General features: G+C 44.7%; 1 protein-coding gene across 2 annotated transcripts in view; it reads left to right on the top strand.

The window, feature by feature from the left end:
* The window catches only part of KCNJ1 (potassium inwardly rectifying channel subfamily J member 1), a 35702-nt gene extending 22467 nt beyond the window's left edge, over positions 1-13235 (top strand). For both annotated transcript variants that reach the window (XM_075909644.1, XM_006111166.4), the window contains exon 2: positions 9426-13235. In XM_075909644.1, coding sequence (XP_075765759.1) covers positions 9447-10565 — 1119 coding nt within the window. In that variant the 5' untranslated portion in view covers positions 9426-9446 and the 3' untranslated portion in view covers positions 10566-13235. The remainder of the gene's footprint in view (positions 1-9425) is intronic.

Raw genomic sequence — 13235 nt, 5'->3', positions numbered from 1 at the left:
GCTCCCCTGAATAGTAAGCCAAGGGAAATGTGCCAAACCTTGCAAGAGTCTCACAGCCATCTAGCATTTACTGCCTGGCAACAGCAGCTGGTAGCCAATGCACAACTGGTTCTGCTTCTGAATCTCATGAGCATTTTTTAATAAAAAGGTTTTTGGGAGGAATTAGGACATGGGTATTTGGCATAGTTTGTTCAGAGCATATTCAGCAAAGGAAAACAATAGACAGAGGAGCAAAAAACTCATCTTTTTTGAAAGATAAGACCAAAGTTGTACAGAACAATCTCTGAACTCTATCCCCCCTTCTCCCTAAACTTCCTAGAACATCCTTGCAGCCTCTCTCAAAGGGGTGTTTTGCCAAGAACCTCAGGTACAGTTTTGTTGTCCATTTTGGATCTCTTCCCTAAGGGCTAGATTTTATTATCCTTGCTCAGATGAAATAATACACTTCTCTTGAGGATATTTCTACAGAGTTTTGTCAGAAAAACAGCCATTTTCCTGACAAAACTTGAGGATCATCTATACTGCAATTGCATTCTTCCTCAAGAAAATCGAAAGAACAGAGGGGTTTTCCAGCATTGGTAATCTTCATTCTATGAGGAAGAAGCCTTTTTGCGAAAGAGCTCTTTTGCAAAAAGACGTGTGTGGATGGGGAAGAGGGAGTTCTTTCAGAAGAAGAAGAAAGAGGAAAAAACATGAGTGCCCTGGTGGCCACTCCATCCATAGCAATCACAGCTTACATGCGAGAGAGTGTCCAATCAGTCTGGATGCTCTCTTTTGAAAAAGCAGATCCATTTTCAATGCACTTTTGCAGTGTGGATGCTCTCTTTCGGAAGAAGTTTTTTTGGAACATCTCTTCCGAAAAAAGCTTCTTCCGAAAGAAGCCTGCAGTCTAGATGTAGCCTGGATGAAGTTGAAACCCTGGGGGATGGATATGGTACCACTCAATGTGAGACAGAATGGCAGGACCCATTCAAAGGGCTACATGTTTCCCTTCTAAGAGCTGAACTAAACTTACTAGCACCAAAATCTTTCCCCCTTTTTCAGGTGTGACTCCACTAAATTGCTGCACGGGGGGCAGATTTCCTTGGATTAGCATGCTCTGCATACAATGCTATACAGAGGATTTACTCAGGAAACAACTGAAGTGCCAGCCCAACCCCAAATCAAAAACAACAATTAAAAAGCAAATAAGGGAAGGAACATTCAGTTCTTTCTGGGCACATTGAAGAACTCCAGCTAGGATGCAACATCAGACCATTTTTACCTGCTTGCTTCAGGGGAAGAGAGGGAGGGAATATGTGTACAAGTAACAAGGGGTTAGAAGAAAGCCATACCATTCTGGGTATTAGTCAGAGATCCTGGACTGTGGGAGGGAGGAGAAGTGGGCAGTTAATCTAGAGATCAGGAGCCATAATTCACAGAAATATAAAGATTTCTACTTATGACACCAGTGAAGTGAAACATGAAACTGGAGCCCAGCTGAGGTTTTTTCTGGTTCCTTGCAGACACTAGGGTTAGGTCTACACTACAGAGTTTTTGCGCAAAAGCAGCTGGGTTTTGCGCAAAAACTCACGGAGCATACACACCTCAAGTATGATTTGTGCAAGTAAAACGAAAGAACAGAGGGGTTTTTCCGGTGTAGGTATTACACATTCTATGAGGAATAACTCCTTTTTAAAAAGGTGTGTGTGGATGAGGAATAAGGGGGTTTTGTGCAAAAAGAGGCAATTGAAAAAATGTCCAGGTGCCCTGGCGGCCATTCTGTAAATAGAAATCAGATTTTCCTTTTGAGAGAGCATCTATGCAGTCTGGACGCTCTCTTTCACAAAAGTGTATTGCTTTTTCAGTGCACTTTTGCAGTGTGGACGCTCTCTTGCACAAGAAGCTTTTGTGGAAGATAATGCCTTTTGTGGCCAGCTTTGCACTGATTTTTATTCTTTCATATTTGGTTTTCTTTAATGTGTTTTCCCCTTTCTTGTTGTTTAGTCTATGTAAGATCTCTTCTTGCACAAGAAGCCTGTAGTGTAGACATAGCCTAGGTGTGTGGGTTACACAGGCAACTAACCGAGTTGTCTATATATATATGTGTGTGTGTCTATGGTATAGGGTGATGGTGTTTGTATTTTTAAATGCTCCACTTTTTAAGAAGCCAGGTGATGCAGTGCATCTTCCATGAGCTTTTTATGCCCTGGGAACAGACAGAAACTTCACCAATTAGAGCAACAGAAGGACTTCACGTGCAATGTATAAGAAAGCAATATTTCTACCCCATCTGCCCAAGCAGTAAATATGCCCTGGCCAATATTAGCTAAGACAGACTTGGGTTCCTGTGCTGATTGAAACCAAAGGGATTTTGAAAACACTGTATATTATACAACATGATTTACATAACCTTCTCTACATGAACTATGACATATACTTGTAATGTGCTTATAGAGAAGGGAACATTAGCTCTTGATGAAACCAATCAGTGCTCATAAGTTGTGTGTGGGAGTGAAAAGGTTTGTTGAAGGGTGAATTCCTTTATAACCTTCACTAGAGAAGGTGTAATTCTTCCAGCTGTTTGATCTACTTGGAATTGCTTGAGTTAGACTTGCAAAACAATCTTATGGGAATGTGTATGAATTTAGGACTCAGGCAAAGGATCTAAACCCAGGAGCTTCGTTACAGACTTATACCACTGGAATTAAAGAACCACATCTTTTAGCTAAGTGTGGTATGGCTCAGCCATACAATGTGGCTATGTCTACACTCGCGGCTTCTTGCACGAGTAATATGCAAATAAGGCTATGCTTGGAATATCGCCGAGCCTCATTTGCATACCTAATGAGCCACCATTTTTTTCAGAAGAGGCTCTTGCGCAAGAAGGAGCGTCTACATGGCCCCTTCTTGCGCAAGAGAAACCCTCTTGCACAATGCTGTTCTTCCCAAAAAGTAATAGGTGTTTGCGCAAGAGGGTTTTTCTTGCGCAAGAAGGGGCAGTGTAGACTCTCCTTCTTGCGCAAGAGCCTCTTCTGAAAAAAATGGTGGCTCATTAGGTATGCAAATGAGGCTCGGCAATATTCCACACAGCCTCATTTGCATATTACTCACGCAAGAAGCCGCGAGTTTAGACATAGCCTGTGAGTGTGTAAAGCCAATGCAAACCCACTGTGTGTTGATTAATGGACACCTGCAAGCACAATGCCATAGCACAGTGTTAATGCAAACAAGATCCAGAGATGGGGGATTGTAATGAGATTTCAAGGCACAGGTTACTGGGCAGAAGACAATAGAGGAAGAGCAGCAAAAACAGACTTAAATACTGGGAAAGTCCCAGGCCTGGTCTGTTGCACAGGAATGTTTTTTTTTGCTCAAGCTGTTGTTACTACAATGGACCCACGTCATTGCCAGCTGAGATTGAACTTGGGAGCTCAGTGGCTAAGCCACAAGCCTCTACTGTAGAAGCTGACTCTTAGAAAAGGCTATAGAGCAGACGTCACTCGCCCGTCTCAGTGCCACTGGGTTACACTGTATTTTCACATGAACACATTCAAAACATCAAAGGAAAATAAAACTGGAGAACTTGGAAAGTGACCTTGTTTTCTCTTCCCCAGCTGAAGTCTGCTTAAAATTTAACCTGCTTTGGTACCTTCCCCATCCAATTAATTCAGCAGCAGACATTTCAAACAGTGAAAAGCAACTTTAGGACCTAAGTGACCTTAGTTCGGTTCCTGTTTTAACAGGAACAGAGAGGCATCCATAGAAAGACTGCAGCCACGTGAGACACAGCAGCACGTCTGACCTCAGGGGGCGGGGATAGGAACAAAGGCTGCAGAGGATGCCTTTTGCAGCCAGCTTTGCACTGATTCGTATTTTTTCATCTTTGGTTTTCTTTAACGTGTTCTCCCCTTTCTTGTTGTTTAGTCTATGTAAGGCAGCCCTCACTGTTACCTGAGCACCTCATGCTCTGATACATTTAACTTCCCGCACCCTTCTCTGAGGTAGGGCACCACAGTTTCACAGATGGGGAACTGAGGCACAAAACAACTAAGGCAGCGGCAGGGAACTTAAGGCCTAGGAGCTGGAGGCAGCCCCCAGTTTACCTGGATCCAGCCCCTGAGACTCAGGGCCCCCCCCAGCACTGGGGAGCCTACGCTGGCCCCCTGGCACCCCCACCATTGGAGCACACAAAATCCACTAGACTGGATCCCCCTAGCCTCTGGTGTCTTTCTCCTCAGTCAGGGGTCACATCAGGGAGTGTTTGTTTTGTTTTGCTTCTCATTTGTGTGCAGCCCCTGCCTGATTTTTCTGTGGGTCAGTGGCTCCCAACTCAAAAAAGGTTCCGTGCCCCTGAAGTAAGGCTCCGTCTACAGTGCCGGTTGGGGAGGGATGGGACAACCAGGGCTGGTTATTGTCTCTCATGAAGACATTTCTCAGCTAGCTTTAATTTGAGTAATTACTCAGGGCTCATCTAGCCCATGCTGATGGGCCCACAGCTCCAGTGCTGGAGCGCCAATCCCACCCCACCATTGCACTGCAGACAGACCTTAGTGCAAATCCAGGTATGTATAAAATGGCCAAGTTATGGCTCCTAGAGGAAATACCTCAAAATATGCTACCAAAGCAGCGTTAAGTGCACCTGTCTTCTAGCTGGCAGGATGCTCAGGAAAAGCCATCCATGATCGGGGCGCTGGAACAGCTCTAGTTCCACCCTTTTCCTCCTACTTGGAGCACAAAGCACATGGGTGTAGGTGTGTGTATGTAACATGGATGGATCTTGGATGTCCGTGCATGGAATCAAAACTTACGACCCCTGGTGCTTAGTGTATGAGTCTCTACTGTATGAGCTCAGTGCCCCTACATGGGACCGTACCACACCCAGAAAGCATGTGGTTTAAGGAACACGTAGACAACATTATCCAGCCTGGCTTGCAGAGCACCATCCGTCCTCTGTGTCATGCTCGCCAATACCCTGTGTGACTTGTTGAGCTGAGAGCTTGGGAGCAGTTGCTCGCTTCAGCAGATAACATGGCTAGTTGGGGGGCAGAGAGAAGAAGCACAGAGTAGGCACTGAAATAATGTCATACATAAGGATCATTCTGAGACCCAGTCCTCTCCAAACCACCACACCGGAAGAGAGAGGCCTAGTACAACAGTCTGAGGTGTCTCTCCCTCCTCAACCATTTAATTAAAGAGCTGCTCCTGCTCCTCTGATAGCCGATGGTTCAGAGACAACAAGACTGGGTGTTTGGAGCTGAAATGAGACCTTCAGCCATTTTGTCCCCCAACAGAGATGGGAGGTGCAGACAGCTGTCCCAGAGTGCTCTGCTCAACTGCCATCCGGTGCCTCCTCGTGCTCACGGTGGGAATTAGTTCTTGAGGCCAATACCCTCATGGGCAGTTTGCATGTTGCCAGTCTGACCCAGGGCTGCAGCTCCTCTCGCTCCAGCACCTTCAGTGGGTCTGTTGTGGCTGAGCCCCCCGGCTTGTCACTCGGTATCCAGGGGTGTGTCCTAGGCATTCTGCCCTTCACTGCCCCAGAGACGCTCCCTCAGAGGCTGGGAGAGGAAGCCAGGCCTGCCTTCTGCTCCAGATTCCAGTCCAGGCCCCTCAGCTCAGCAGCTCTGGGTTTTCCTCTGCCAGCCCTCTCTCCCTGGGCTGCTGCCTACCACACCTGGCTCCCCTGCAGCCTCGGGGTGCCCCGGCTCCAAGAACCCTCTTCCCAGGGAGTGACAGCTGCCTGCCTGGAACCTTCCCCAGCAACCCCCCCCCCCCCCAAACTCTTCTCCCTCTTCCCTACCTGGGACATGCCCCACCAACACACCCACCAAGCACTTCTCCCTCTTCCCTGCCTGGAACCATCCCCAGCAACCCCTGCAAATGCTTCTCCCTCTTCCCAACCTGGAACCTTCCCCAGCAATCCTCCCTACAAAGGCTTCTCCCTCTTTCCAGCGTGGAACATTCCCCAGGCTTCTCCCTCTTCCTTACCTGGAACCTTCCTCAGAAACACTCACCGAAAATGTTTCTCCCTTTTCCCTACCTGGAACCTTCCCCAGCAACCCCCCCGAATGCTTCTTTCTTTTCTCTGCCTGGAACATTCCCCCATCAATCCCACCCAAACACGTCTCCCTCTTCCCTGGCTACATCTAGACTGCAGGGTAATTTTGGAAGAAGCTTTTCTGGAAGACAGCTTCCACACAGCAACAGCTCATTGAAAAAGTGATGTGCTTTTTTGAAAGATAGCTTCCACATTGATTGTACCCTATCTCGCATTTAAATTGTGATTACTGTGGACGGAGTGGCCACTCTGGCACTTGTGCTTTTCCCTGGAGCCTTCTTCTTTTGAAAAAAACCTCCCTCTTCCCCATCCACACACAACTTTTTCCGAAACAGCTCTTTCGGAAAAAGGCTTTTTCCTCGTAGAAAGAGGTTTACCGCTGTTGGAAAAACCCCTCCATTCTTTCGACTTTCTGTTGAAAGAATGCAATTGCAGTGTGGATGTAAGTGTAGTTTTTCTGGAAAAATGGCCATTTTCTGCAGTGTAGACATACCCCCAGAGAGCAAAGCACTGTCTCCCATCAGTAGCTACTTAATCTGTCATCCACTTTATAGGCTCTGTCACTTTCTGCACCGGTGAGCCTGTTCTCTAATTAGCTGCCTCCAGCCCAAAACTCCCTTGTTTGCAGACTAAATAGCTGATTGGGCCCATCTGGCCCTACCCCGCTTTTGCAGAACTAGTGTGGGACTCTCACCCCATCACAACAGCTCAGACACCAATTGGGCTACGTCTAGACTGGCATGATTTTCCGGAAATGCTTTTAACGGAAAAGTTTTCCGTTAAAAGCATTTTCGGAACAGAGCGTCTAGATTGGCATGGACATTTTTACGCAAAAGCGCTTTTTGCGGAAAAGCGTCCATGGCCAATCTAGACGCACTTTTCCACAAAAAAGCCCTGATCGCCATTTTCGCAATCGGGGCTTTTTTCCAGAAAACAAATCTCAGCTGTCTACACTGGCCCTTTTGTGCAAAAGACTTTTGCCCGAACAGGAGCAGCATCGTATTTCCACAAAAGCACTGATTTCTTACAGTAGGAAGTCAGTGCTTTTGCGGAAATTCAAGTGGCCAGTGTAGACCGCTGGCAAGTTTTTCCGGAAAAGCGGCTGATTTTCTGGAAAAACTGGCCAGTCTAGACACAGCCCAATTGGTTTTCCGGAGAGGGGTTAGTGTCATCTTCTGTTGGGGGTCTGTGATTTGATGCCAATGATGGCAAGGGAGGTAGAACAATGTAGAACATAAAGTTTTACCTAAGCACACCCCTCCTGGCTTGCTTCACTGTGCAGTTGTTCCAGCCATAGGCTCTGTCAATGCCCCTCAGTCCTCAGTCTGCCCCATTCCTCCTATTGTGGAACAGATGGTCAGCCATTCAGGTTCAGCCCTCAAAAAACCACACAGCGGGGGGCCCACTGTTCTCAAGAGACGCAGTGAAGTTAAACTTGGAACAGCCAATGAATCACCAGTGAGAGTATTTCCCTCAGGGCTTCACTTTTTGATGTTAATTTATTTTAGTTTTTTGTTAAGCTGAAAGTCTTTGACTCCAGGAAACACGAGTAGAGCATGAAATAAAACTTAGCCTTTCTTGGAACACAATCTTTATATATGACCGAGTAAATGTACATACTGTGCCCTCCCATAGTGGGTTAGGCTTACCTGTAAGTCTAATAAGTCCTTTGTCCAGGGAACTGCTTGATTTCCAGATCAAATAAGTCTTTTGGTATCAAGCCAAATCCAAGTCCTGAATCAGACCACCCTTGAATTTTGGAGCGGTTCAAAATCTGAACTCAGAGCAGCATATGGATTTTGCGACAAGTAATGGGGCTGAACCATAACCCACATTAGTCCTAGAAAAGCGACGAGGAGTCCTGTGGCACCTTATAGACTAACTGAAGTGTTGGAGCATAAGCTTTCGTGGGCAAAGACCCACTTCGTCAGATGCATGTAGTGGAAACTTCCAGAGGCAGGTATAAATATGCAGGCCAGAATCAGGCTGGAGAGAGAAAGATGATATCTGTTTGTACTTGTGCAAGTTTCTTCATGAGGTTGATAGATTTCCACTCCATACGGCTAAATGCAGTGCCTTGGAAATCTATCAACCTCATGAAGAAACTTGCACAAGTACAAACGGATATCATCTTTCTGTGTCCAGCCTGATTCTGGCCTGCATATTTATACATGCCTCTGGAAGTTTCCACTACATGCATCTGACGAAGTGGGTCTTTGCCCACGAAAGCTTATGCTCCAACACTTCAGTTAGTCTGAATCTGCAAAAGCGACGAGGAGTCCTGTGGCACCTTATAGACTAACACGGCTACCCCTCTGATATTAGTCCTGGAGACATTCCAAACACAGACCCCAGTTTTGCAGTTTGAACCCATCTTTGCTGTTTTCCCATCAATGACTTGCATATTTCATGTCTCTCTAGGGCTGCCAACTGTCCCGACTGGAAGCCATTTGCAGCAATGGCGTCCGGTCCATTCGGTCTGGGAGAGGTGGCAACCCTGGACTGTCCCTCTTATTTGTGCTGCCAATCACAGGGCACCAAGTGAGCACAGAGACAGAGGAAGGAGGCCAGAATCTGGCTTTTTATTTTTAGCAATACCTCTTGGGAAGGCAAAAATCCCCCCTTCCCTTCCAGTCTTGTCATTTCTTCTTAATGACGGGCCTGAACCAAAACCCAAATTCCAGCCACCCTTGGACAGTGGGAGAATTTGAAACCTGAAGCTGGATCTGAGATTTGCTCTCAGGTAGCAGAGCGATGGGCATATTAACAATAACTATATGAAAATTCAGATCTCACATTGCCTTCTCCATCTTTCCCCCTACCCTCCCACTGTTCATTATCACTTTCACATTTCCTCCTCTTCTAATGCTGATACGTAAAAGACACAAAATTGCTAAAACTGGCCCCTCTATCTTTTCAGCAGCTAAATGAAAATCCACATGCTCAAACTTTTCAGTTTCTGAACACCAGGCCACTTTAAGATGTCTTGAGTTGGGCACCTAAACTCACTAGTTATTTTTGAAAATCATGGTCATTGTGTAACCTTGGAAAACCATCTAATTTTGCTGAACCGTAAGCTTTTTCATCTGAGAGCTACTACAGATGAGGGGGTTATGAGGTTTAATTCATTCCTATTTGCAAAACTCATTGAGCAAACAACTATTATTATTTTTCACTGGAATACTCCTTGGGGCAGGAACATTTTTATTTCCTTTTATATGAATTGGAATCCTTCCCAAATAGCCAAGGTTCAATGTGCTAACGTCATAACTTTTCCTAAGCAAGTCAACATCTTAAGACTTGTACTGGAATCATTCCTCTCTCTCCAACTGTGAATAAAACAGTTACCTACCATAATGTTTATTAAATTTTGTTCTTTGTCCAGACTACTTTCTTGATAGAGGGAATGTTCAAATACTTCCAGAAGCGCTTTACCAGCCATCTGACGGAATGCAGTCGCCGAAGAGCAAGGCTGGTATCTAAAGATGGAAGGTGTAACATAGAGTTTGGGAATGTGGAAGAACAGTCACGATTTGTCTTCTTGGTTGATATATGGACTACTGTCCTGGACCTCAAGTGGAGATACAAAATGACCATCTTCATCTCAGCATTCTTAGGAAGTTGGTTTCTATTTGGTCTCCTTTGGTACGTTGTGGCATATGTACATAATGACCTTCCTGAATTCAGTCCTTCCATAAATCATACCCCTTGTGTGGAGAACATAAACGGCTTGACCTCTGCTTTCCTGTTCTCCCTGGAAACTCAGGTTACCATTGGCTATGGCTTCAGGTGTGTCACAGAACAGTGTGCAACTGCCATTTTCCTACTGATCTTCCAGTCTATCCTTGGGGTCATCATCAACTCTTTCATGTGTGGTGCTATCTTGGCCAAGATTTCTCGGTCCAAGAAACGGGCCAAGACCATCACCTTCAGCAACAATGCTGTCATTAGCAAACGAGGTGGGAAACTGTGTCTCCTCATCCGAGTGGCCAACCTCAGGAAGAGTCTACTGATTGGAAGCCACATCTATGGGAAGCTTCTGAAGACCACAATCACTCCAGAAGGAGAGACAATTATCTTGGACCAGGTCAACATAGAATTTGTGGTGGATGCTGGCAATGAGAACCTCTTCTTCATCTCCCCCTTGACTATTTACCACATAATCGATAAGAGCAGCCCATTCTTCCACATGTCAGTAGAAACCATCCACCAGCAGGACTTTGAACTGGTGGTATTTTTAGATGGCACAGTGGAAGCCACAAGTGCTACCTGTCAAGTCAGGACATCCTATATCCCAGAAGAGGTGCTCTGGGGTTACCGCTTTGCTCCCATTGTGTCCAAGACCAAGGAAAGGAAGTATAGAGTGGATTTCCACAACTTCAGCAAGACAGTGGAAGTAGAGACCCCTCACTGTGCATTTTGCCTATACAATGAGAAAGATGCTAAAGCCAAGGCAAAAAGAGGTTACGACAATCCTGGCTTCATTCTATCAGAAGTCAATGAAACCAGTGACACCAAAATGTAGTTCTGTATGCTCATGACATTGGGGTATTTTTAATGTAACACAAACTCAATACTGAGAAGCCCTATAAGGAACAGGGCTGTTTTGACACAAAAATGGTTCCTGATTTCTCAAAATAATTAAATCAAAGCAGACAACCACACCAGTGATCTTCAGGATGCTATTGAACTGCACTATGTATATTTTTTTCATAGAATGTATATTTTTTGTACTGAGATGTTCATTTAAGCTGCTAAAATGGAAGGTCCAACTCATCTAATTAAGTTCCCAAAGACATTTAAGACATAAGGAAGTCTGACAACATGTCTTAAAAGAAGAGACACAGAGTGCTTCACTAGTGCTGAAGAGGAGAAATTTTTGGGATGAATGTGAAAAGAAGAGATCACCGGTAAAAAATAATCAAAAACTCCTATAATCCCACCTGATATCCTATGTACATAGTTAGGTTGGTGGGATTATTCAAACAGAACCAATACATGTACATAGACCCGAGCTGGGAAATACACCTCCCAGCTGCAGTGTAGTCATATCCTAAGTGACTTAGGAACCTAAACCCCACTTACATAATTGAAATCAATAGAAGGTGCTTAAATACTGGGCTCTAGAGTGTATCTCCCTCTGATTTTTCAAAGACACTTGCACTGTCACTTTTGAAAATTGGACATAGTCTGTTTGCAAATTTAATCTTCCTTCCTTCCTTCCTGTTCAGGTGGCCCCATGAGGCAGCTGCTCAGGGATTGTGGGAGGAGGAGATTGGGTGGGCTGGAAAAATGGTTTGATGGAATTAACATGTTCACGGAGAATGTATTGAGTCCTTAGAATCAGCATTATCTGATGGAAAAGTGTTCCAGTACATTTTCAATGAATTGTAGATGTATCTTTTAAAGAAAAAAGATGCTTTAAAATACAAAACAAAAAAAATTATTTCTGAACTGTGATAGGTTTTCGCCTACAACAATAGCAATAAGAATGCAGAGACATTTAAAATTAATAAGGTTGAAACCAATTGGATAATAAAGAAATAAATTAGTCAACTGAAAGACTCCTCTAGTGACTTCAGTGGGCTTTGGATAAAGTTGTACGCCTCATTTATGCAAGAAAAACATTCACATGCATGAGAAACTGAGCTTTCAGGCAATAACAATCAGGCATGCAAAGCTGATTGACCATAGCTGGTAAACATTTTTCTAATTTTGATTTTTCAGTGACGTTTGAAACACCAATGGGAAGTTTCAGCCAACATTTTGTGAGATTTTTACCATGCTCTCCCTGTTTTTTTAACTGACCTCTGTTGTGGAGTGTTCAACTGTTGGACAAAAAAGGAAGGGGTGATCCTGGGGCTTTTCCCCATCAGTTTAATCATACAAGCCTATGTTGAGCACAGTGATGATATGAATAATACTTCTACATGCTGTTTGCAGTGTTGTAGCGCCATTGGTGTAAGGATATTAGAGAGACAAGGTGGGTGAGGTGGTATATTTCACTGGACCAACTTCTTGTCTCTTTCACCCACAGAAGTTGTTCTATTAAATATATTGCCCCCTCCTTTCTACATGCTGAAGGATCTGAACCGTTTGAAAGGAAAATTAGGCCGACAAAATTACAATAATCATAGTGAGAGTTATTTTGCAAATGAGCGGGACAGAGTTTAGTGTAAGGATCTGGGCATAAGGAGGGAGCCAGGAATTCTCATGTCCCAATCCTACCTCTCCTAGCAACTCTTTCTTTGGAGTTGGACAAATCACTTTAAAGCATGCCTTGGGGGCTCCACCCATAATATGGAATATTAGGTCTCATCTACCTTACAGGGGTATTGTGAGGAACAATTCGCTGATGTCAGTACAACGTTTGAAGATTAGTCAGTTCTCCTAAGTCTGAAGACTGACCAGCTTTTCATTGTACATTGTCTCCTGTCCTCCACTCACCCATTGCGCGTGAATAGAAAGAGATGTTTGTTTTTAATATTGTGCCTCCAGATGCAGGAGTGCAGAGCTCAGTGTAAGTTAGTAAAATAAAATGTCATAAAAGAGTTTGTCTGCTGTCTGGGTCTCTTTCTCCCCTCCTTTGGCACTTGCATGGTACTAATTGATGGTGGTTCAGTTTTGCTACCTATTAAGTGTCACAGTTGAGATGGTCTAGCTTCATGTCTGCATTGCGATGGAAAAGCTTCATCTTTATCATCATTTAGGGAATTATTTGGCACTCGCCACCATAGTATCTGATACCTCACCGCCTGCATCCTCTTCACCCTGCTGGGAGCTAGGAAAGGTTTTATTATCCCCATTTTACACAGGGGGAACTGAGGCCCAGAGAGGCAAAGAGAAATGCTCAACATCACACAGGAAATCTTTGGTAGAGCAAGGACTTGCACCCAGATCCTTCAGCCCCCTAAACTCTGGGCCTTCTTGTCACTTTCCTTAGTCACTGTAGCTTAGTTTAGCATCTACAAGCTTCCCATACTGCTACTACTTGTGTGGCATCCCCTGAAGGGAAAGCATCCCAGGCCCGAGGAGTGAGGAGCTGCACTGCTCTGTCCCCAGCAGGAGACAACCTCAAAGATCCCTTCTGAATTAAAACGAAGAAGATTCTATTTCCCTTGGAACAAAGGGAAGAATTCTATAGAACCCCTGGAACTAAGACCTGAGCCAACTCTCAGTAAAGTAAATGGAAAGA

The sequence above is a fragment of the Pelodiscus sinensis genome, chromosome 26, assembly GCF_049634645.1.
Source record: "Pelodiscus sinensis isolate JC-2024 chromosome 26, ASM4963464v1, whole genome shotgun sequence".
In the NCBI taxonomy this organism is placed as follows: Eukaryota; Metazoa; Chordata; order Testudines; family Trionychidae; genus Pelodiscus; species Pelodiscus sinensis.
This window is presented reverse-complemented; position numbering and strand designations above follow the sequence as displayed.